Below are 26,011 nucleotides of genomic sequence, written 5' to 3'. Positions count from 1 at the left end.
ATCATGATGTATTATTATAGATTAAGCTACCCAGCTGCATATAAAGTATATTAAATTAGCTTCAAATTTACCAGCTGCAACATCGAAGTGATGTAGACATTAATGCTTCAACAACTGTGATATTATATAAAATGATAATAATAATAATAATAACAATTCCTTTATAGGTGCCTTTCAAAGCACTCAAGGACACCTTACAAGACAGTTACAAAAAAAAATACAAGCGGCAATGTATCCATAGATCATAAAATAAGACAACTCTGTAATTTACAGTGGAAGTTCATAAAATGACTGGACAAAAATGATCATAAATATTAGGTATGATATATATTTTATTCTGTGCAGTGTATCTTTTACTTTAGGTGCTTTAAGTATATTTTGATGTTAACACTTATGCACTAGTACGTGGAAAATCCTGCACTGCTTAAGAACACTTAAACATACTATGGTTTTGCTCCTTCTACTTACTGAGTGATGGAATTTAACTAAGTAAATATACTCTAGTACTGTATTTAAGTAAAGTTTTGACACACTTGTACATTATATGAACTTTTCAATTGTATGCTACTCTTAACTTCTACTCCACTACATCTCAGAGGGAAATATTTCACTTTTTCACCGCAGTTACTAGTTTGTTTTTACAGGACATTTTTTTTTAGATATGCTTAGTATTAAGTGAGTATTTTTACTTTTGATACTTTAAGTACATGTTGTTGAACATACCTATGTACTTTAACTTAAGTAACATTCTGGATTCAGGACTTTTACTTGCAATGTGTTTAAATTGTTGTAATGATAATTTTACTTTTTACTATTAAATAAATGCAAATCTATTTTTACCGTACTTGATATTAACTTTGAGCAAAACATATATATAATTAAAACTATTTAAGTATCACTTTAATGATATATAATCTTCTGTCCATCTGTTGTCCTGTACATTAGGTTAAGTGAAAGTGGCCTAATTAGTGCAATAATAACCTTTTGTGAGGGCAAGAAATGTTCAGCCAATGAAGCTGCAATTGACAGCAGTCTTTATGTGAATGACAGTGAGGTAAAACTATGCACAGGCCTCTCTGACGTTCAGCATGTCAGACTCATAAATCAGTTAGGACAGGTTGGGCAGGTACGCACATGCACATACACTCAGGTTACTCTTCTGTGGGTGTGTCAGCTCCATCTAACAAAACTGCAGCTAGGCATTTAGATTTTTCCTGGATTATTGTTGCTACAGCCGACAGCACACTTCAAATAAGTTGTAGTTGCCATAATAAATAAACAACATGTAAGAACAGACATCTGCACATTGTTTAGTGGCAGATTATCCTTACCAGCATAAATAACTGAACTTGTGCATGAGGAAGCATTATAAACAGGAAGCTGCCCATGTTTAATCACTCATCTACAGCATGTTTGCAAGGATACGTGTATCTTTCACATGACATTTGTCTCTTAAGACCAACATCTTCTTTCTTAAGTCACATATAAAAATAACTTGCATTAAGCAATGTCATAAATAAAAAGGATGTAACAGAGAACAGTGTTTGCATATCATTCATCTGCTGGAAAGAAAACTCAACTGATGAGAAAGACAAGATGAGCATGGAGCAAATTTGAAATGTAAATCAACAAACCCAAAGACACACTGGCCTTGTCAACTAGGTCACTGAGTAAACACAGAACACACAACTACCTGTTTTGCATCTGGTTTGACAGAGGAAAAAGACAGGAAAATAAGCAGGGCACGAGTCATTCTGGACATGTCATGACAGCAGTGTTCCTTTTTTGTTCATACAGAAAGTGAGCGTGCAGCTCTGGAAAAAATGTGCTTCTGTGACAGATTTTGCAATGTTTTAGTGGCAATTTCGTAAGAAATGAAATCACAAAAGACAGGAGGCCTGGTGCACATACATTTGTATACCGCACATTAAGTTTTAGAATGAATACAACCGCAGAAAATGACTTGTAAAACTCAGAGGGACATTTTATTTGCAGCACTAGAAAAGAGGTTTTGCAAAAAGTAAACGTACCTCAAATATATTTACAACTGTAGACATATCCTAAACATATCCTTTGTTATTTAACTGTCCCGTCAGTCAGTGCACTTTTTATGAACAACAAGGAGGACTGGATGTTTCCCAAAAGCACTTTTTCTTTTTCCCTCCTAGCAAAAATAATGTAGGAAAAAAGAGCCCAAGCATTTGATTCCAAACCATCTGTTTAAACCATATAAATTAGATCATTCACTACACAGATGTGTCAAGTGTTAATTCCCTTCCATCATCAACTTGGGGTTCTCAATTTTCATGCAAACAGGTGTCCCAAAAGTCAAGCTGCTAGGTTGTGTTCATCACAGAACTCTGTCACCACTTACAGCCACTAACAATTTGTGCTTCTCTTCTCTGGTTGCACCAAAGCAACATAGCCGCTGATAAAGTCCCTCTGCCACGGCGAAATTACTGATATCAGTGCTTATTCAAAGCCCAACCCAGGCCATAAATATGAACACTGGTGCATTTATTGTCACTGTAATACACAGACCATAAACTAGAACTGCTGAGACCAGGTACACTGGCTTCAAACTGAAGCTCAAACACTTATTTTTCCACTTATTGTGACCATGAACTCTGGTAGAAAAGCTGGCAGTCAGTCCAAGTAGTCAAAGTCCTCCGGGATCCCAAAGGCTTTATTAATGCGGCTGTCATCAAAGGCAAACTTCTTCTTCGTCCATGACTTGATGGCGAAAACATTATCTGAAAACAGAAACCAAAATCGTTAACAAACCAATATACACCACTACACTTGCCCCTCCGAGTTATATATAGTATCACAGATAGCACAATCATAGTGGGATGATGAGAATATTCCTGGACTTGAGAATGATGGTCGAGTCCAAGAACAAACCATCTGTCTCGCTGTTCTCAAGCACTTGATCATTTTTGTTTTGGTAAGAGTTGAGTTATCTTGGCTGATGATTTGATTACTGTCCCCTGATCACATTTCTTCCAGTGAGCATCTGCCACACCTGAAGGTTACTGGGCAGCTGGGGTGAATATAGTGGGTCTTAATGAGGGTGGGGAACACCATGACAGTGTTCCAATTTGTAATGCAGACTATATAGGTTCACCAGTATTCTACATCAGTCATGCACAGCTGTGTGAGACTGTAGCAAGTTTCAAGAAATGTTCCTGATTGAGACTTAAAATGAATTTTTGCAGTCTAACATTTTCAACCATGACCTGGATTCTTTGATTCAATTTATATCCTTGTAGATGAATGCATAAAAGCACCCCAATCTATTTAAATTGGACTCTTAAGCCCCATTCGCAGGGGACTAGTACTACCTTCGGACCTCTCATAATTTGCAATATTTGCGGAGGTCATCTGCGATCTTAATCCCATGCAACTTTGCAATGCCTCTAATTTGTCAAGTAAAAATTCCTACGCACATTACCTACCGTAATCTGTAATTAGACCTGTGCTATTTAACATCCATGTGATTTGGGGTTTATAGCTAAACAGTACACTAAAATATGTTTGTGAAAACATTTGAGGTGAGAAATAGGCAATGCAGTGACAGAATCTTGATTTATATTTGATCAGTGCTGCCTTGTTAGACAGTTTGACTGCAGTTTAAGAGCAATGACTAACATGATTGACAGCTACATTAGAGGCTCCTTGACTCTGATAAGTTGTTTTCGTTCATCCATGTGCTTTGGGGTTGTACTGTTATTGTTACACAGGCAGAAGCATATTTCATATATGGTTAGCTACCTATAGACTCACTGTGCTGCTCAAAGGCTACCATCGGCAGCTGCCAGCAACTTTTAAGAAGGAACGTTTTCTTGCATATTACTAAATGTATGAGTTGACGCCATGATTCACTCCCGCACCATATAAAGAGGCAACAGATAGGACACGTTTTTTTTTTTTTTTTAGCTTGGCGCCACCTAGCGTCAGCGGTGTTGCTCGCACTGTCGCAACAACCAAATTGACCGTGGGGATCAGAGATAATCAATAAAATGTAGGTTGCAAAGCCACCAGTATACCTCTATGTATATGTAGAATGAGAGGGTGTGTGGACACTATACTAAATAAATGAGTAAAGAGACCAAGCAACAATTATCAGATTTTTCTGAAGAAAAAACAAATAGTAATGTAAATAATTATACCAGAATGCACAGTACCAGTACAAACAACTCACAGTAAATTATACCAATATGCACAGTATCAGTGCAAACAACAGTAGACACATAAGGGATAATGTATCGTGAGCTGGTGACTAAAATAACTCCCGAGAGGGGAATGGAACCCCGACGCGCAGCGGATTTAATTCTCAACTGTCACCGGCTAACTTTACATTATCCCGCTTAGAACATGGCTTACTACTAAAACATTCAAATGTTACAACTGACATCAATATTATTAAACTGCTGGCAGAGTGTATTGACAGAGGAGAGGCATTCACCAGACAAACAGGAGCAGAGGAGAGGATTTTACTCCACTTCTCCCGGTCGGAGAAGCTGGTTGCCCAGTAGCTGCGAAGGCTGTCCTCACATTTATGGCCGAGGGCTGCCGTAGAATGGCAACGAGGATGTCAGCCGACCAACACTCGCTACCTGGTCCCTGGTTGCGGCGATTTGCAATGCTGGCCAGCTAGGAGTTAACTAGCAGCCAGTACAGTACAGTCCTCTCTCGTCTAGCTAACATTTGATCTAATGGATCAGTAAGCCGTGTTACTTACTGATCCATTAGAAAGAAATCTAGCTGGGCATGGGTGTTGAAGCCTCTTTGGTCACGGAGCTCCCTCCATCTCTTGAACGCCTGACTGAGGTTTACTCTTGTTTTTCCTCTTCTTTTATCACTATCCTTTTTGCTCTTCTTTGCCTCCTCAGACAGAGGAGCTAATTTTCTTTTGCTAGGCCGTTTTTCACTTGTTTCCAAACTTTGTCTATCTGCCATTGTGCTTGTGACTCAACTATCTCATGCCCAGCTCCTAATAAGGACCCTACAGTCACTGATTGGCTGACCGACCAGTTTCGCAATACATGACGCGTTTCCTGCCGTAAAGCAGATTTTTTCCACGAAAGTTCTGCACCGGTGGCAGAAGCTTATTGCAAAAATTGCAAAGCCACTAAGTAACCTATGTAAACACTGATAGTCTGATTTTATTGTGGCCACTACCCTGTGCAACCCACATTATTTTCATAATGATATATTTAGGAAAAGATGCTATCTGTTGCCTCTTTAAATGTCAATATGACAACTCTGATTATTCCACTGGACTGTATTGACTCTCGCGCATAACATATGCTTTGGTAATGATTGGATCTTGAAGTGCTTAAAAATGTATATGAATTTCAACTACATAACCAGTATGTGAACCGTTAATATTCTTTTTCCTCACTTTAGAGAGGTGAAGAACTGGTAAAGCACTACACTTATGCCTTCATCATCTGGGGGATGATGTCAGTAATTTCGAGTACAAGGCTAGATTTCACTTATCTCGTGCAAATGTGCTGCATGAAACTCAGACAGGAGTGGGGGGGTGGGGGGGTGGGGTTACCATGTTCACAAGAGGAGTCCATATTAACTCCCCCCTGTTATGGTATTCACCACCTCGTAACTTGAAATTATCTGAGAGCCCAGAGTTCATGACTTTGTGTACACGAAATCCCATGTCGTAAACAGGAGCTCACAAGTTCCTTTAAAATGTCTGGCTGTTAGCCAGTTAGCAAGCTAAGCTGCTAGCAAGGAAACGTATGCATATGTAAGACACTTATGGATGGAGTCAAGACGAGACCAAGTGTCTGCTTTCAATTTGGTCTGATGAAAGTATATAAGCGGAATAAGAGGAACTTCATATCGCAATAATATCTTTCTTGACTTTATTTATTTATGATGGTAAATTTAACTTCATAGTCTAATGTGAAAATACTTTTGTTTAAGTCATACAAGCATAGAATTTCAAAACACATCAGTACATTAAGTACATAACCAATCTGACTGTATTTCAGCTTAAAAGTCTACAAGTAGCCGAGATAACCTTCAACATAGCTGTAATCAGGAATGCACTTTACTTGCTCTTGCAGTTTATTTCACATCTAACATGAGTTTCCATGAATTGAAGGTGACTGCCTTTTAGATGTGATTCATGAGACAGGCTAAATAACTGTGGATGTGTCACCCATTCAAAGATTAAATCAAATACCTTCCTGTAGATTAACATAAGTTTTATCAGGAGCTTAAGTCAATAAACTCTGAATCATTGTGTTAGTAATGCCTTTCACTTGAGCTTGTGAGATCACTGGACTCCTGTTCTGATATGACAATATGCAGTTAAAGTGTAAGTGATTAGCTGTGTCAGGGTTTACATGTGAGTCTGTATGCATGGGTGTGTCTCAGTGTGACAAGGCTACAGGTTCAAGCCACGCAACATTAACTTTGAGAAGTCAGCTGTCACAGAACAAGTTGTAGCCACAGGCAATTCAATACTTGTTACTTAAGCCTGCAGGGGTCTGATGAGAGAAGCTAAAACAACACCAGCTACACAACAGCAACAGTAGTGCACGTTTAATGTTTTGTTTAAAATCCACTTTAAACAGGCCCAGAAGATTTGGCTTTGCTGGGTTGATTCTGGTGAAAATTCAACAGAGTAACAAACTTGTTAAAAAAGCAGCTGATTGACAGAAACTCAATCGCCAGGATAAATGTTGGTGTTGTGCTTTTCTGCAAAACCACAAATGTTAAATTTGTACATTTCACATGTAGCGGATATGTTGACACTAACATTTCCTAGCGTTTCAATTTTAAATTTTATGTTGCGACAACGCTGTGGTTACCGTGGTTAGGTTTCGGCATAAAAAACACTTGGGCACAGTTAGGAAAACATGTTTTGGCTAAAAATACCCAGTTAGATCGCCAAAAACAAGGCTGGAAATGTTACTGGTCTCAAACAGTGGTCTGCTGCTTGGCAGTCATCACGCCTAGGTCTCACACCATCCAACATCCTCTTCTCCTCCTGATGACACAGTCAGCTCATTTAAATGTAATAAGAACTATGTCACTTTAGAAATGCACATATAATCATATGAACCAAATGGTTTGCAAGTGGTAAGTGGTGTGCAAAAATGTATAATGGCAACATTTTATTTTGGGGACTGGGATGTTGACAGAACTGACAAAATAGTGTCGTTAGTTGTAAGATGACAGCTGAGAACTCTGCAGCTTGTAGTAAAAAAAACACTGCACTTGTACTAAGGCAGCTGCTGCACACAGTACTCTGAGGAAACCCCTCTGTACTCATTTCGCAGCGTCCACCTCAGACAAGGGAAGTACAACTCATGGAAGAGGCAGATATGACTCACAGTTTCTTAGAACGAGTATAATTCTAATGGAAGTAAAGCAAAAATGTGCCAATGAAAACTGACAGCGTGACTTTGTTGACCGGTTACAGGCAGCGTTGACCCTAGTGAGTCAAAAACCACAGGCCAGGCTGGTTACCATGATCCCCAAAAGGTCTCCAAGGTTACCGCTTGGGTCAATGAATGCACACAGAGGGCCTAAAGTGCTGACGGCTGGGAGGTGACAAGCTGAACACAAAGTGCCCTTTACAGCTTGAGGGTTTTAAAGAGTAATCAATGGAATAAAACCTGCCACAGGGATTCTCCAGTAACTTCTGTACTGAATATTTAGAGGTAACAAGTAAGCAGCTAATGGATCTGGAGCTGCAAGGATCATTATTATCATTAGCAAATCGACAGAAAATTGTTTTAGATGTGTCCTGAGCAAAAATGTTAAATGCTCACTGGTTCCAGCTTCTCAGATGTGAGGATTTTATGGTTTTCTTTGTCATATATAATATTAGACTGAATATCTTTGGGTTTGGAACTGTTGGCTGAATAAAACAAGCCATCTGAATGTGTCACATTGGGCTGTTTGACATTGTAATGATCTTTTTTCATTATTAACTGATATTTTATTGACAAAATGATTAGTCACTTCACTGAACAAAGCATCTACTATTCATTTATAAATGAATAACTGTTAGCTGCAGTGTTACTAATCATTATTTTGTTGATTTAGCAACTGTTTGGTCTATAAAAAATTAGAAAACACTAAATAAAAAATGTCTATGACAATTTCTGAAAGCCCTAGGTGATATTATTAATGTTGTCTTTTGTCTGTACAACAGTAAAAAAAAAAAAAAATAAAATGGTACAATTTCCAATGATGTAATTCAAGTAAACTCACAAATTCTCTCATCTGACATTAACAATTACAAATATAGTTGCCGATTCTTTTTCTGTTGATCAACTAATTGATTAATCAACTAACTGTTGCAGCTCGATTCCAGACTTCTTAAATATACATGTATTAAAAAAGAAAACTGGACTCACCTGTCCACCTGGAAACAGCTTCTTTTGCGACAACATTTGACTTTCCTGCAAAACAAAATTCAGGATCAATATGTGCATTATAAATTATGTCTGCAAATGTGTGTTGAAGTTACAGTTGGTAATTTTATGAAAAGAACTTTGTTATATTTGCTGAAACTGTCTCTATGTAAAATGTGAAAGTGTGTAACCTGGCCACCATGTTTGAAATAGTCAACCAAAGTGCCAAGCACCGCCCATCAGCTGGACCAACCTTCTCATTTTACAGCTAAACAGTACACTAAAATATGTTTCTGAAAATATTTGAGGTGAGAAATAGGCAATGCAGTAACAGAATTTTAATTTATATTTGATCAGCGCTAGCTAGTTTGACAGTTTGACTGCAGATTACGTGCAGTAATTGACAGCCGCATTAGTGTCTCCTCGACTCTGATGGGTTGTTTTCATTCAGGTACGGTGAGGCCATTAGAGGCGCTACAAGGCAATAGAGTAGGCAGAGCAATGTAATTTTTTTTAAGGATTATCTGTCACATTCAGTGCTGTGTGAATATAGTGACAGTTTCTGCAAATATTACACAAGTTATTTTTTTTTTTATAAAAGTTGCCAACTAAAGCTTTGATGTGATTATTTACAGCAAAGGAAGGAAAATGTTTTTGACTCATGCTTATGAGCAGGACTCGCATACTGTGTGAATCTAAAATAGGCCAAACAAACAAATGCTTAATGTGAAAGCCCAGCTGACAGTCTGTTGACCCCAGAGAAGAAAATGTTTCCTGCAACAAATTCACTGCAAGCCTGGTTAATAAAATAAAACTCTTACACAACACTGAGGAAAAGACAAGACACACACTGGGAAAGTGGACTTAAATGAAGGTCTGCAGCAAACAATATCCTTTGTAGAGGAAATTGTGGTCGATGATGTGATGGTTGGATAGCTAAAGCCATACAGTATGAGCAACTGGTAATTTAACATTAAATTAAAGTGGACAGTTTAGCCCAGGCCTCCCCTGCAGCTGCAGAAGAAAAGAGCCCTTTTAGAAACCTAAAACATCTGAACAATGTGCCCTAACTGGATAGTCCTCAAGTTTTAAGTGACACATTTGCTGACCCATAAAACCGGATCACAAAACAAAACAGCAGGTAACATCATCACGTTGCTAAGAACCTGAAGTAAACGCTTTATAAAATAACCTTTTGTTGAATCTATATATCCAGTAACTATAAACAGACACTTATTTGGCTGCTGTGCTCAGGAGACCGGGCTGCAACATCCTCAAATCCAGCCAATATAAGCTATTGCAGGCCCGGCTCAGTTTACAGCAGGTTTGGCAGATTTTCTCCCTGATTTGTCCTTCAAGAGGATCAGAAGAGCGATCTGGTGCAAAGACTTGAGCAGCAGCAAATGTCACTGACCATCAGCAACAATCATTTCAGCATTTAATAAGAATGAAAACAATGAAAACAAACACTGATATCCACAAAAACAAATAGCAGCTGCAAGTGGGAGGGACTGAACTGAATAACTTCTGACTCATGGACCTGTAAATGAGCCTGCATTGGTCTACATGACACATTATCTAATGTGTTGTCTCTGGCCAGATGTTAAAGGGCACCCTTTATATAATCACATAAAATTAATGTGGGCAACATAATAAACATCGTGCACAAAATACTACACATTCACCAACTACATAACAAACGCACATAACAAAGGAAGGTTAAGAAAGAAAGCAAAGGAAAGATCTTTTTTTTTTTGCTTGCTTTGGTGACAGGTAATTTGAGAATTATGAATGAATCTAAACCATCAATTGATCTGTTGTGGTTTCCTGTCAATGTCGTTATAAATAACGAGTGAATTCATGTCCAGCTTTTACCTCTGCTTCCTCATTCAGTGTCATAGCTGCCACGCACATGCCTGTGGCCGTGATTTCCTTAGTCTTTTTGCCCCTCCCATGTTTGGTGGTTTCTAACTCCACCTTTTTCCACATCACCTCATTGGTATCTGTGGGTGTGGTGCGGGTGTGGTACCATTGTCAAACATTTTGACCTGACAAAGCCAACTCATATCAAAACATTGTTTGTCCACTTGTTGGCACTGCCACTAATATTTTTAGTGGTAATTACAGTGAGCATGTGTGACTGTGCTTTTAATAGTACTTTGATCTCAGGGCTCGACAGTGCGAGCGTTTCACTCGCATTTGCGACTAAAAATAGGTGTGTGCGAACTGTAAAAAATATTTAGGGCCACATGTGCGCATAAAAAAATCAGCCGAAGCAGCCTATATTTTTGGCAATAAAAAAAATATGATAATCTAACCGCAAATGTTGGAGGAACTCCTGCCGCCTTCCCCCTTCCCCGTGTGGCGCGGTTATGGGCGGTTTTCCAAGCCACTGTCGGCACAATGAATATCGTGGGCGACGCCAAGGGTAGCGGTGCCACTTTCTCAGGCGTTGCTGCCCTCTCCATAGACAAACAATGGGACAGCCTGTGCAAAGTGGTTTTACAGCTGATCATGTGTAGAGGCCTTTAGGGACCGTTCGCCACGGTACCGCTGCTGGGCAGGGTGGAAATAAAGCCCTTTTCACACAGAGCACGCAAAGCGCAGACCTCCGCTGATGAACCCATTCATTGTGTATGTGCTACCGCGAGCACACCGCTCTGCCACCGAGCTGAGCGGCGCGTGCCGCCAGCCTGCGCTCGAATTTAATTTTTTTTTAATTTCACCGCAACACGCTGTGACGGCACCTTGGCACCGCGCGTCCAATAGCAGAGAAGAGCCTGAAGTAGACCCGAAAGCGGTCACCATGGAGCTGTAGCTCCTGAACGAGCCTGTACTCCCCCAAATCCTGTCCTCTGCGCCCTACCCCGCGGTGGGCGCCGCGAAAGCTCTGTGAAAGAGGCTTAAGTCCTGCAGAGTTTCAGAGGACATGGAGAATGTTTTAGGATAGTAATAACATTATATAAGATAATCATATTGCAGGAGCCTGGAGCCTATCCCAGCTGACATTGGGTGAGAGGCAGGGTACACCCTGGACAGGTCGCCAGACTATTGCAGGGCTAAATCATAAGCCCCTTTTTACACTGCCAGATTTTCCACAAATGTTGGGCCATTTTGTAGGCAAGTTGCGAGCGTTTAGACACACGGAGCCGGAATGGCGAGTTGATCCAAGGTGCCCAATTTTCTGCCTCGTAGGGTAGTCATATTGGCAGAACCTTTTTGGTTTAAAAAGAACGAGGCGGCTTGTGGGAGGAGCTGTTGATGACGCCGCATGTGCGAGCCACTGGCGGTGGATAAACAGGAAACAGCTGATAGCAGGAATGACCAGCTAGTAGCAAGAGGGAAACGCAAACCTGACAGACACTGTAAAGATGAGCAACTGCGGAGACAAAGAATTGCGCGCCCTCCTTGCCCTCACAAATGAAGAGGCCATTAACCGTCAAATGACGGGAACGGTGAAGAATGGGCCGACTTACGAGAGAATCGCCGAAAGGACGAACCAGCCGCGGCTTCCCTCGGAGTACGTCACTGTTTACGTCACATGCTGAGCTACACGTTTTGTTACTTGCACAAAAAGGCACATTCTGTATAAACAGAAGTAGGCAGGCGGCATTTTGCTGCACTCCCCAAATTTGTTTTTATACTGCCAATGCTGAAAAAAGACTGATTGGGCTTTCCTGCAAATTTGCACAATTCCTGTTTAAAAAGGTCGATAGAGACAGACAACCATTCACACTCACATTCACACCTACAGACAATTTAGAGTCATCAATTAACCTGCATGTCTTTGGACTGTGGGAGGAAGCTGGAGTACCAGGAGAAAACTAACAAATCGAGGTACCTATGAAAAACAACCTTGCTTTCAAATTTGTGGCAAACTGTGCAATACAAAGCTAGAGTTTTACCCACATCCTCTGACACCACCCGACAAAACTCCTGTTTCCAGGATAACTGAAATGCTAGCTTGCGCTTTAACTTACAGATTTTCTCCCGAGCACCTAATTGGTACTGCGCACGTGAAACTCTCAACATGGATGAGAAGGAAGCGAGGCGGCTCATTACTCAGCTAATCATCAGCTATTTTTTATTTTTAAGGCAAGTGAGCTACTAGATTCACAAGCCCCGGCAATTGGGCAATCCTTATTGTTGAGCCCTGACACTGACCCCAATTCACAGGTGTATCCAAAGTCGGTTTCAGCTGGATTTGCCAGAATGTTTGGTAATGTTTGGTATATACTGCCATACTTGGTTTCTATGGGTGTGGCAGCCACTGTCAAACATTTTCAGGGCAGAAGACATCTCAAAGAAATTGAACACCTTATAATTAGAACATAATAAATAGAAGCGCAAGTCTGGTTTTATGTGAGCAGAGGTGAAGTTAAGGACGTGGGCCACTCTAAGGCTACCTTGTTTTTAATTTTTGAGTTAACATTTAGTATAAGCGGACGCAACTTTTAGAGAGTGTAGCACAGTGTAGCACTTGAGTAATTTTGTTATGTATAACATTTAATGATAAGCCTTATTTATGATTCAAAATCCCTTTAATATTCTTAAAATTGGTTAAAATAAATGTGTAATAATGTTGTTGCAGCAGTGTCTCAACTAGTGGTGGAAGCAGTACTAAGATTCTTTAAAGTAGTAATGCCACACTTTAAATATACTCGATTTCAATTTAAAGTCCTGCATTTAAAATATCACTTAAGTAAAAGTACATTGGTATAATTAGCAAACTGTACTTTATCAGAGACCATCAATGGTGAAACTGCTCAATTTGTTTTAATGGAGCTCTCTGAACCAACAACCATCACATCTGCATGAACAGGTCTGAACCCATTCTGCCAGTTCAGTCCAATCCCTCAGCAGTAGACATAACATAATGTAATAACACTCTGTGCATAGGTGCACTCAGCTCTCAGAGCACAGCTGGAGGTTCACTGAGGTGAGATGGTTATCTGTATCTGTATCTGTATCTGTATCTTAGCTGCGTGCATGAGGTGGGGTTACAGAAAGAAGAAAATAATACCTGTAGGCAAGTGGAGACAGTGATGACGTGACAAAGCACAGAGGATAAAAGAAAGCTTCTCCTTTCTCTGTCTCATTAACCCACAGGTTTATCTGTTTGATCTGGGTGCATTTATGATCTGTGGGACATTATATACCTTTAACTACTGTACACAAGTTAAAACAGAACATACTGTATATAAAAACAGTCTTACAGAAAGACTGAAATGTTTCCACAGCCTCAAGTTACAGTGGAGACAGATGCTACTTACTGGGTCGGAAATAAAGATAACCATCTAGTATCTCTGTCACATTTGCAAACAAGATCATACGACCAGTATGGCTTAACGTGTTATACTTAATTGTATTCTTCTTAGATGCTTTCTTTGCTCCGATAGCTGTAAAGCAAAAAAGAAAAAGTAAAGAAAAAAACAAAAAGCAGAGAGGTTTGGACTGGGACTCCAACAGCTGTTGCAGTGATTTAGTTTGGCAGTGACTTTATCACAGGCACCAGAGGCTGAGTTTCTGCAGAGGGTCTAACAACGTGCTCATGAAGTTATTTCTCTGGGACCCAAATAAAAACATTAAAGCTAAAACAGACAACTTTTAAACTATTCCCCCCCTAGCATTTCCAAGTGGTATTATTGTTGGCGCCGCTGTCACAAAGACAACCAGATCACTTTCTGTTTTCCTGAGAGCCTAGCAAAGGAGCTCTTTTTCTTTTGCCAGGTAGCGTTTCCACAGCGAAGCTAAGTTCACACAACACGACGATCGCTGTAGTGTTCACACTACACAACTTTCAACAATTTTTGTCTGCTGCTCTTTTCTGTTGGTGTCTAGTAATCGGCAGTCTTAAAGTTGTTGTGGTTTGTGACTGACATGACTGACCAGCAACAGGGCGTCACACACTACAATACTGTTCATCCAGAGGAATCCCCGATGAGTATGGCATGTGATGCGTGGGCTGAACCACAACCTGGGGTCACATGGGTGCTTACTAGAAAATATCAAAGTCAGAAAGTGGCAAAGCAGCCTTCTGTAAGTTAGGGGAGATAACTTAAAGAGTAATTAGGTACAATAGCCCACCTCCCCTCTCTCCCTCTCAAACACACACACCCTGGAAAGCACGATAGCACTACTTGTCTCTGTCTTCAATCTGTGTCTTCCACTCTCAATCTAATTAGTTGCCCAGCAAAGTCCCCAACAAGTCCAAATATTTAGCATGCTAGATATCAACACACTATCTGCAATGCGTCCTGGAACAGCTTGTGCATAGCACAAAACCGCACCAAGCTAATACAAACTTTTGTTTTGTATTTTAACAAATATAATATATAGTGTAGAGAATATTTAGCTGGTAAACTGTTGTGATCTAAATTCACTTTTTATTTACACTTAAATCCAAATTAAGAACATTTGTTGCTAAATTCCAAGATAAATTTGGACATGATTATGAAGACATACTGTGTTAAATGCAGTCAATGCACTGGACACTCAACCTGAACAATAAGTCCAGCTGCCTTCAGCATAATAGAAGACTACGACCTAAATGAGTCTTCATGAGTGAATGTAATCACATTAATTGTAAAATTGCTGTAACATTAATCTTAACTTGTTACACCTGAGCCACAAAATTTAACTTATTTTTAATTCAATTCAAAAATCTGATTTGGTATACAGGCAGATGAGTCAGGAATTTGCGTGCATGTGATTGTCATTGTCAATAGGCGAGACAATAGTCGTGTCATGTTAGAATGGAAAATAACTGCAGATTTGTGTGCAGACTAAATGCACGCTTGGTCTAACATTGGGAGGTGCAGGTAAACATACCAGATGCTTTTATGACACTTCACATGTCATGTATACATAAAGGAACACACCTCTTTATCGCAGGTCAGCGGTAACATGAACTCAAGGCAGTGTAGGATTGTTGTAATACCACTAATAGCTGTGTGCATTGTGTGGACATACTGTAGAAGAGGTGTGTCAATAGGTTGTGCTCAGTGGCCTTGGCTTCGTCTTTTTAAAAGCTTTTAACTCCAAACTCTCTGAGCTGAGAGCAGGGGTTACACGATTCATTTACTGTAATAAAACCGACGTGCAAGACCACACCAGAAACACACCTACTTCAGAAGGAAGATTCACACTGTTCACATGTAAGGTCATTAGTGTTGTCACGATACCAAAATCTTTGTTTCGGTACCGATACCAATGTGAATTTCGATACTTTTCGATACTCTTCGGTACTTTCCCCAAGGAAAAGTCCTTTTGGATACAAACCTTTAGAACAATAAATACTAGGGGTGTAACGTGCGCCAGCTGCGGATGTTGATACAGGTGTTGTCATACACACCACTTGTGCAATATGTGCTCCAATAGGAACAAGGAAGGCGTTTGTGTGCATAAATTAATTAAATAAATTAATGAATTGAATCAATTTAAAAAGTACCGGTATCTTCCAAATGCAGTATAGTACCGTTTGGAATACTCTAGTACCGCGGTACTATTTTAGTACTGGTATACCGTGCAACATTAAAAGGTCACACATCAGCATGAAACCACTTTGTGGTTCAAGCCGACAATTTGAAACTGACATAAGAGTGCATCTCAAGTGACCACTTGTGATCAGTTTTCACTTCCTTGTTTGCGTTTGAATTTAACCGTGAGAAACTGTGACTCTGCTGCTTAACAGACAAAATACATATTTCTACTCAGCAGTGTGATGGCACACTCCTGTGACCACAACCTGCACCACAAAGTCATCACCCAACATGTGTGACATGGGCAAACTAACTGTAGTTCACTGTGTTGAATAGAATTTGCTTTTGTATGTCCACACGTCATGTGAATGTGATTATGTGTGTCACTGGTTACTACTGAACTAAGCTAAAGCAACTGAAACTCAACATCTCTTAAGTGCATTTGAAGCACACCTTATTTGGAGGTGTCTGAATGTCCAGGCTGACGTTCAGTGAAACGTGTGAAGAGGAAATTTGAGGGTGTAAAGCATGCACTTCCTGCTTATGTTTTTTCTGTACCACAGTGAGTGGGTGATTTTGATCGGTGGCCAAGTTCATTGCAGCAAAGCCTTTTTAAGGTTTTTCCTGATATCATTTCTATTAATATGGTGTATTGTGTTTTGTATGTTGTTATTATGGTGGTGAGATGTATTTGTTATTATGTACTACAATGTATAGAATATTGTGTTTGGTGTGGACCCCAGAAAAGATAGCAACTGCTTTAAATACGACTAATGAGGATCCTAATTAATACAATGAAATGTACCTACAGTATGTCTGTGCTGGATGACTGCTGAACACAAAAATGTTAATGTCTGCCAACTGTACCAAGTTCTCATGTTTATCACTCCTATATTTGACAATCAGCAGGAGAGTACACCAACATAATCCAGCTCCACAATTCTGTTTAGGGCTGCTTCAATAATTGCAATATTACAATAGCGTGCTACTGACAAGCCAACCACAGGGAAGGGCAAACAACCACTACTGCTATGTTCAAGTTTTTTTAGTAGCACTGCACATTTACAGTATGACAAAAATGCCAGCAGCGTGACAAGGCACTAAGCATCTATTCTGCACTGAACGCTACATCGGTTTAGTGTTTCCACCGCAGACAATACTCTTAAATGTATGATGGGTTGTTGTCACAGCTCTGTCCAGCACTCACTGTATGAGAAACCACTGAAGCCTCCTGTCCACTAAAAACTTTCGGTATAGTACCTTGCCAACCAAAAGTAACCCTTTCGGACATGTACCTAGACCCTCGATCAGTTTAGCGTTTCAACCACAAACAGTACTCTAAAATGTGGGAGGGGTTGCTGTCATTCACTGCTCTGTCCACTATTACTGCGTTTCCTCTACACTTGTGATACAGGGGATTGTCTGCACCTCATTTGCTGCCCACAGAACGGGGTTACACGCCAACATTTTTGGAACAAAAAAAAAAAAAGACCAGACTGAAGGGAGTCTCTCTCAATGGGATATTTAACACTAGCAAGTTTGGGCACTGAATCTTTCTTAGGCAAGAGCAGGGGTTTCGTGTTGTTAGAGCGCACCAGAACGATGCTCTGACACGCTTTTAATACTGTAAGTGAGGGTTACAATACATGCAGTTCACATAATCCAGTCGAAATTCAGGTACATTTTTAACACTTGAAGTTCAACTTATGACTGAGATAAAAGTGTGTGTCATCCAAAAGAGACACTGAAACAAATGGAAAGATCAAAGTTGTCAAATTGGAATTTAAGGTGTGTTGATGGGTTCACCTCAACTTATTTATTGAGATTATATGTAAACGCTCCACCTTTAAAGTTGCCGTCAGTCATCCCAGTGAATCAAATAATTTTTTTCTCCGTCTACAGCTGCTGCTAGAGGCAATCAGCAGACTGCAGTGTTCACAGCTCCACCTTCAGTAATGAATCTGTGTGCTAGGTAATTCAACGGAGGGGGGAACACAAATGGGGAAAGTAAGGAACATTTCCATTGGTACCATCCACAACTTTTCACAACTGAAATGGAAAAAATGCGTACCGAACCGAACTGTACAGTACTGCTTGGTCGAGAGAGGGCTTAATTCATGGTAGTTTAAGTCATGGAGAAGCTCCAAAGGGCTTTGTTTTTTGGATGTAGCCCAACTCTACTCTGCCTTGACGAGCCACCTGATGTTGAAATCCAGTCTCCATCTTTTTCTTTGTTCAGTCTTTTTTTCTCTTTTGAGCAAAAACCACTCAAAGCTTGCAGCCACAGGAGCTAACCACAACTTTACTGTCAGGTGATTCTATCAACTGTCAAAACCTCACACAAAATACATGTTACAGAACACACACATTGTCAATCCAGCAGCAACAACTGATTAAACTTTGTTAGATAAGGAAAAGACAAATCAACGTAAACTTTTGTGCTATATAACATAATCCAATAGAATAGCAACAAGCATCACCTTTGTGAAAATTGTTACAAAATATTGACTGTAATTTAACCTTTTTCAGCTGCATACAACACGAACAACAGCTGAAAAATGATCACCACCCCTCTGACTTAGTCTCAACAGAGCGAATTTATGGTTTATATGGTTGTATTACATTTTACGGGGGCTAGATTTCTTTGGTCAGTGATCGTAGCTGACTCGACTGATGCTAAAGCTTAAAACTGACTTTGTGAAGGAAAACAAGAAAACAGTCATGTTGCATCTGTACTCACTCATCTCCTCGACGACCTCTGGGTCACATTCTCTGTACTTCTCCAACTCGGCCTGCAGCTGAGTTCGCTCCTCTCTCAAAGCCTCCAACTCCTTCAGCAGAGCGCTTCTCTCCTTCTACACACAGACACGAGATTCTTACTATGAGATTTCTTTTATGAGTGGATACTTGTTTTTATTTTAATCACTTTATGTTGAAAAAATAGATACATGTTTCCGTACAAAGTGGGAAGCATATAAAAATATTCTTACTGTATCTTGACGTCCTACTTTCGCCTTTTCAACCGCTTTCTCTACAGACACTTTCCGCTGCTTCGCCTCAGAAATCTTCAAAGAAAGACAGTCTTACGTTAGTTTTTCCTGCACTCCACCATGAAATCAATACTGCTGTTCTTCACATAGCTGTTTGAAATTAAAGGTGGTTAAACAGTTACTGAGAACAACGAATCATCTCCTGAAAGGCAACAAATGAAAACTGGTTAGCACATCGTCTTCCAGAGAGTAGACATCTTTTAGTAAACCTATGTGTACACTTTGGGCAGAAATGTGTGTCACTACTGAATATGAATAATTTACATTCAAATTTTAATGATTCATACTCAGTTTTTTCACATATGTCTGCCCATAATACACCTATTAAATCTGAAATGTTCATGACTGCTCACCAGCACATTAGAGGCCAATACTTTATTCACGTTAATAGCTAAAGACAGTTCTGTAAATGCTCAATAATAAACATGGCAAAAAGAGAGGAAGCTGGGTGTAAATTACACTCCAACTTCTTCATACGTACTTTATAGAGCCATAACAACAACACAACAACACATTTGCATTGCCGTGTTGATGGATAATATAATTTCAACCGTCACATTCCACATTACGAGTCCACAGTTAATCTAGTGATCATCTGCTGCGACATGTAATTCATGCCTGTGTATTGCAATGCTTACGGTGTAAGCACTTGTCATTATTTGGTGGCAGATTGCTGCTCTACATCATTTAACTTCTGTCCCAGAAATCTGGTGACCATCATTCTCTGAGGAGTCACCACCCTCACACCATCTGTCTGTCATGCAACAGGAGAGGGAAGTGGGACGCAACAGACACTGAGAGATACAAAGACCAGCAGTGTTACTCTCCGTGATAACAGATCTCTCGCAAACACCACCCAGCACAACAAGGGAGTGGTATCAGTTCTAAAGTATAATAATAATAATAATAATAATTACTAATATTATAATTGCCTATATGTAAAATTTCTGTTTGTTTTGAATATCAAAGATATGAAATACAATCAGGGTGTCTGCAGGTATAAGACACTTAACTTACTGCTGTTTGGGACCTTTTCCAGATATATATATATATATATATATATATATATATATATATATATATATATATATATTTTTTTTTTTTTTTTTTTTTTTACCAAATTTAAGACTATTTTTTTGACAAATTATCTTTTTGCTTATTGAAGCATTGTAGGCAAGTATAACGTTAAGTATGTAGTCAGCGCAGAGGTAAAAATTTTGTAGGAATATGGTTATTCCAGTCAGTTAGGCTTATCTACATTTTGCCAACACCTAAGTGCAAGTATAAAGGAGAAAGACAGTATCAGGTTCAGTGGTAGGTTTAAAGATTTGTAACATCAGAAATGTGAACTATAAAGCAAAAGAGCTTGACTCGTATTTAAAAAAAGAAAAAAGAAATTAAATGATGTATAAGTTAATATTTTAAATTAAAATTAATATTTGTGGCAAGTAAGACCTCACAAGTTCAAATTTAAGACTAAACAAACTTTTAGCTCCTAATTTTTATGAAATTGAATTTAATACATTTTCAACCTTTTAAGGACCTGCACACAGCCTGAAAATGAAACAAAAACACTATAATGAAACAACCCATCTATAATTTAAGCACTATCACTTCCCATTTCTCTCTGTGCTGTCTATTACCAGAAGTGCTTTCTGGGCCATATGCTGCTGACCTCATTTACTGTAAACTGCAGAGAGCAATGTCCTCTTAGAAAAGAAAAACACAACAACCTTTGAAAATGTGCTTGAGTCTTTCATCCCCTTTCATAAATTATACGTGTTTGTAATGGAAAACCTCTAAAGACATGCTGCACATCAGTCTCTGTGCTGCATAGAGCACAAAGTGCTGTATTCAATGTGTTATGTTTAGGGACATCTACAACATTAAAGATATGAGGTCACTGTTTTAAGGCTGTCCACATTATAGACTACTAAATTAACGGACGCTTCAGGGCAGCAATAATGAGCTGCCCCAAACACTGGCCACCGAATGGCAATGGTGACCTCACTGACCTGGACAATGAAACACTGGACTGGCTTGCCTCAACGGAGCTGAAGGTCTAAGGACATACGCCAGAAGCAGCAGCAGCGGAGAGCACTATCAGCAGACAGCCTGTCACTTAAAGTGTGCATCATTTTAAGCCTTAATAAAATGTAAACAGGTGACCTGTATATGAATTCACCCCCTGTACAGTTGTCGTCAATTCTGAAATGATAGTATGGAGGTCTATGGGGACTGACTTGCTTCTGGAGCCAGCTTCAAGTGGCCGTTCAAGGAACTGCAGTTTTTGGCAGTTTGTGTTGGCTTAATTCTCCCTCCTCTGAGGTTGCCGCTCGGTCCTCACCTGTTTTTGCAGCTCCTCCAGTTTGTGCTTGCGAGCGTGCAGAGCCTTGCTGGGAAAGGCCCAGTAGTAGTTGGATGTACCCACTCTTTCACAGTCCACCATGTTGTCATCCACCAGGCTCTGCAGCACATCCTTTACAGTCATGGGAGCTTAAAGCAGGAGAGAGGGGAAAGAACACATTAAAGATCCACAATCCTTCATGTTCTGTGTATTACACTGCCTTCCCAGCAGTTCATGCTATTTATGGATTACTGATTAAATTAGCAGCAGACTGATTTATAGTAGAGGTATCATTGTTACAAGCTTAAGAAGACTTAAGACAACATAAAATGCATGTGATGATAGATACGATTTTGCATTCTAATCTGAGGATTTAAAAAGATACAAGTCAGCATCAGGTCTCGTTTTCTCTGTTGGGGAAGTGTACCACTCAAACGTTCACACAACTTAACCCACACATCTGCAGCCTATCTGGTTGTTTTATGCTTATCTGAAAGAACACTGCATGAGAGGATGTAATCGAGCAGGAGTTCCATCTTGAACAGTGTCAGCGGTGAAATGTGATACTCCCACACGTTTGCTAAGCCGGTCCACTGTGAAACTGAAAGAGCTTATCTGCTGTGTTAAGGGCTGAGCTGTGCTGAGTCCAGAGAGGATGTTGAACGGCAGCAAAAATAAAAACGAGGATTGGAAATGAAAGGCACTCTGGATGGATCAACCAAACTCTGTATGTGCAGGTCTGCAGAGCAGTCCTGTTTCTGCTCATGTACTCAAATAGCTTTTTGCTCCCTCTTAGCTCCAAACTATTCTGCCTGTTAACAGTTACCAGCGTGTTATAACCACTCTTTCTTCAGTGTAGCTGAGATCACTCCCTTGGCCCCTTTTCTCACAAGTTCTCCCTCTCTACAGGAAATTTGCCCATAATGCAAATCTCTTGTTGCCCCCTCCCCCAATCGCTCGGTAACTACATCATGCCCAAGTAAGGGGGACAAAAACATGTGCTTTTAATCACAGCAACACGATCCAGTTTCTCCAGATTAATGTTATGTCCACTTTAAAACAAAATCCCTCCCCACTTCACCCAAACATACACAACACAGCTTTGTTCCTCTGCAGCACTTAAAAATCCAAGTCTATATTTTTATAAATGTTCCCTGGATACTCATAATGTCAGGCTCTGTGTTGACACTGAGGGAATGTGTTTAATTTAAAAGCCAAAAGCTTTTAACAGTTTTCTGCACTTTGAGATTGCTGCCATTGATAGGTCTGGTTTTACTTATACAGACTAAATACAGTTAAGATGGCAACAGCTAGTCCTGGTTGCCATGGTCATGTTGAAAGTATGTCACCACAATGTTTTCAAAAATGCAAGAGGGTGCAGACATTGTTGTGACAGACTGTATAAACGGATGGGATTTTACTTTAAGATATAGAATGTTACTTTTGTGCATTAAAATGTCTAAAAACAACTTGACCAATATATTATATTTTGTTGAGTCGTGCACTTACATTAACCAAAATGTTTCCAACAACGTTCAGACCCAGAAAACTCTATATTTTAATCAGGGACACAGTCCATGTCATTTAGTTGCCGTCACCTCACCTGTCGGTGGTGCAATATCCCTTTGCACATCTGTTGTGGTTGTGGTTGAATATTTATCTAGTTTTAAGCCACATATTTACGACCTTTGAAATTGGTTATTTTTAACTATATGTTTTAACCAAATGAAGGAGTTAAGTCATCGTCTATCTAGATCTTAAATTATTTGAGAAACAAGCTGAGCAAAGTTGAGCTGCAGCTCGGACTCAGCCCCTGCCATGCCAAATTGCATCAGAGAAACACTTGTTTTTTATGTAAAACTGTTTTATATAGTGTTTTTACTGTTTTAAATCATTGGGTCTGTTTGTTTTGGAGATGAGGGGACCTCTGTGGAGAATTTGGCCCTCCCTAATGTCTGGATCTTAAGTTATCAGAGAAAAAGTTGAGGACACATTAGGAGGTGCTGGGCTAGCAGCCCTTCCACGAAGAGCCAAACAGCATCACACAAACCTTACAACTGTTTTATTCAGGGTTTTTACCTCTTTTCATTACCATGTCTGTTTGTTTTGGCGAGGAAGAGACCTCTGCAGATAATTCACCTCCTTGTAAAACCCTCCTGCAACCAGCAGGGGAAACACACAAAGAAAAGACTGTACCATATTCTGTTAAACATGCAGCCAATCTGAACACTTGACCAGCTCGACACATGTGGACAGACCCTTAAAAATATTCAGGGTTAATAATGTTTCTCTACTAAAACTTGATGGTTACTCACCTATGCCCTTTGTCTTAGGGGCGATCTTCTCAATGTCTTTCAGCTGAAACACATCTTTCTGCAAAGAGAATGAGAGAACATATTCAAGGAAAAGATTTTTTTGGTCATTGCATCATAGAAAAGGGAACTATTTAACATCTATCTCAGTCTGTCTCTGTATCTAGGTTTTTGGCTGCACTTAATTTGGGCTTTCTGGAAATTGAAAAAAAAAAAAAGCCTGACATATTTATGGATTTATAGTCATAATTGTTGATTTAATATATACAGTAATATGACTGTCTTTCTAGTTGTTATTATCTGTGGGTTAGCTATTTAAGGCAGCCTACAAAAATTTCAATTTCGTTTTTTTGGCTTTATTGTGTATTACAGATGAACAGTGACAGGAAAGTGGTAAGAGAGAGAGGGGACGACATGCAGCGAAGAGCCCTGAGTAGGAAAAGCAAAGGACTTAGCCTTAGTACATGGGGCACATGTTCTATCAGGTGAGCTACTGAGGCCCCTAAAAATGACTTTTTCTGTAGTTTTATTTACCCTAACTTCTAAGCACTTTTAAATTTGTTCTATTATTGGTATATTACTATTGACTAATCAAAATGATTTCCTTTGCAAGGACTTAAACTGTATAGTTTTTAATGTTTGGCTTCACAAAAATAATTTTACCAACCATGTCACCTCTCTGAATCCTCATGTTAACAGTGTCTGGTCTGACATTGTGGAGCCAGTTTCGTAATGAAATGTATTAGCGTGTAATGATGACTGTATCTGTGTCCGTATCAAAGAAGCAGAAAATCAGACGCAGTGATGCACATCCTCCAACAACAACCTGTTACGTATTTGTTGCAGGTTTTAAAATTAGAACACACAACCTCCTCAGTGTCACTTCATTATCTGTAAAGGTCCATTTATGTTTTAATAGTTTGCAGGTCAGCTTTTGTCTCCTTCACAAAAAGTTTGCAGCCTAAATCAAAATTAGCAATATTGAAACAATACCCTTCTTGAGTAAGGAAAATAAAACACATAACAATGCTTCTTAGTAAGTATGGTGTTTAGTTTTCAATCCAAGCAGCCACAGTGTAAAGAAAACAACACAAAGGTGATATATAGGCCTCCTATTATATTGATATGGTTCCTACTTTATGCTGTTATGTGACAATGAAAAAACTCACCGTTTCAAAGAAGATCTCCATCATGCGAGTTCTCTTCTCCTCCAGACTTAGTCCTTTCTTCTTTGACTGTAACATATAGTTTAATGTAACATAAGGCCTGGATAACTTCAATAACAGCAACTAATATGCCACTAAGTTACACAGCAATAGAATATGGGTCAATAAACACTGTATGAGGGTTGATTTCCCACTATTTAGCATGCTGTCAGGAACAAAACATGAACACGTAAAAATGCATATCTACCATTTGCAACACCCTGAAATATGCATGTTTAATATAAGCTGTGGTAGCTCTTTATTGTACATCTTTAGTTTTACATCCATGTTGTCGTAATACAGCTTCGAGCCACTGCAGGCAGCACTGAGCAAGTATGTACCCGGCGAAGAAGAAAACATACTATGGCCAATCTTGCATTACATTGTACGTACGTCGTGTTTTTATTATTTTTTTATTAGTCTTCACCTCCAAGGTCTGTTTCCCCCCGATAGTCAACAGAGAAGTTCATCTTTCCTCTGATGTGTCCAAGTATTCATCTGTCCTCCTTTAAAGGACGTAATGAGCACTTGCGAGCTAACGTTACATAAATGGGTGGCATAGCAATACAGGAGTAATACGTGACGTAAATACAAAGGTCCTGGATTAACGCTGACATTGACACAGTGGCACGTAAATTGGTAATGGCTTGCCAAGTGTATAACTTTAAAAATATGGCATATTAATTTAGGAACGTTACTGACAACTGGTAACTTAGCTAAAGCTAATGTTAGCTAAGAGCTAGCTTGTTGATGCTAGCCTGCTCATTACCGTCGGTCGTCTCTGAAGGACTTTCCCATCAACTGCCGGTAAAGGTGAACATTTGCTTACCATTTTATTGCGTTGGCTATACCAGCAACATCCACTGACGATAAGTTTTGCGTTGCAATATGTTTTATAGTCCTGCTGTTATGTTTGCAATCCAAACAAGAAAGAAAACGCTAAGGTAGTAGATACTGAATTTCCCGCGGAAGACTGTGACGGGTGTTTTGCTGCCTTCAGAGCTCCTCGTAAACTCCAGTTATCCACCGTCCCCGTGCTGAATATGAGGATGTTGGTTGATAAAAAGCTGTTGATGGTACTTATGATAAGTGTGTTTATTTTGAAAAGCTACTTATCACGTTGATTATTTATGCTGCAACGTCACATGTCGAGTACACTTTAGAAAAATGTTTGTTTGCTACCGTTTGGGGCCTTTAGTATAGTGTTCGCTGCAGTCGTC

General features: G+C 39.6%; 1 protein-coding gene across 1 annotated transcript; it reads right to left on the bottom strand.

The window, feature by feature from the left end:
- Positions 1-383: 383 nt before the first annotated feature.
- Positions 384-25,787, bottom strand: mnd1 (meiotic nuclear divisions 1 homolog (S. cerevisiae)). Its single transcript, XM_049571218.1, has 8 exons — positions 25,621-25,787; positions 24,756-24,821; positions 23,590-23,647; positions 21,275-21,423; positions 18,868-18,942; positions 18,618-18,732; positions 8,400-8,444; positions 384-2,753 (listed from the first exon to the last, which is right to left on the bottom strand). Exons 1-8 carry the CDS (start codon positions 25,621-25,623, stop codon positions 2,647-2,649), a joined length of 618 nt encoding a protein of 205 aa, XP_049427175.1. The 5' UTR covers positions 25,624-25,787; the 3' UTR covers positions 384-2,646.
- Positions 25,788-26,011: the final 224 nt, after the last annotated feature.

Source organism: Epinephelus fuscoguttatus, linkage group LG3 (genome assembly GCF_011397635.1).
Source record: "Epinephelus fuscoguttatus linkage group LG3, E.fuscoguttatus.final_Chr_v1".
Classification (NCBI taxonomy): domain Eukaryota; kingdom Metazoa; phylum Chordata; class Actinopteri; order Perciformes; family Serranidae; genus Epinephelus; species Epinephelus fuscoguttatus.
Note: the sequence above shows the minus strand (reverse complement) of the source record. Positions and strands in the feature narration are given on the sequence as shown.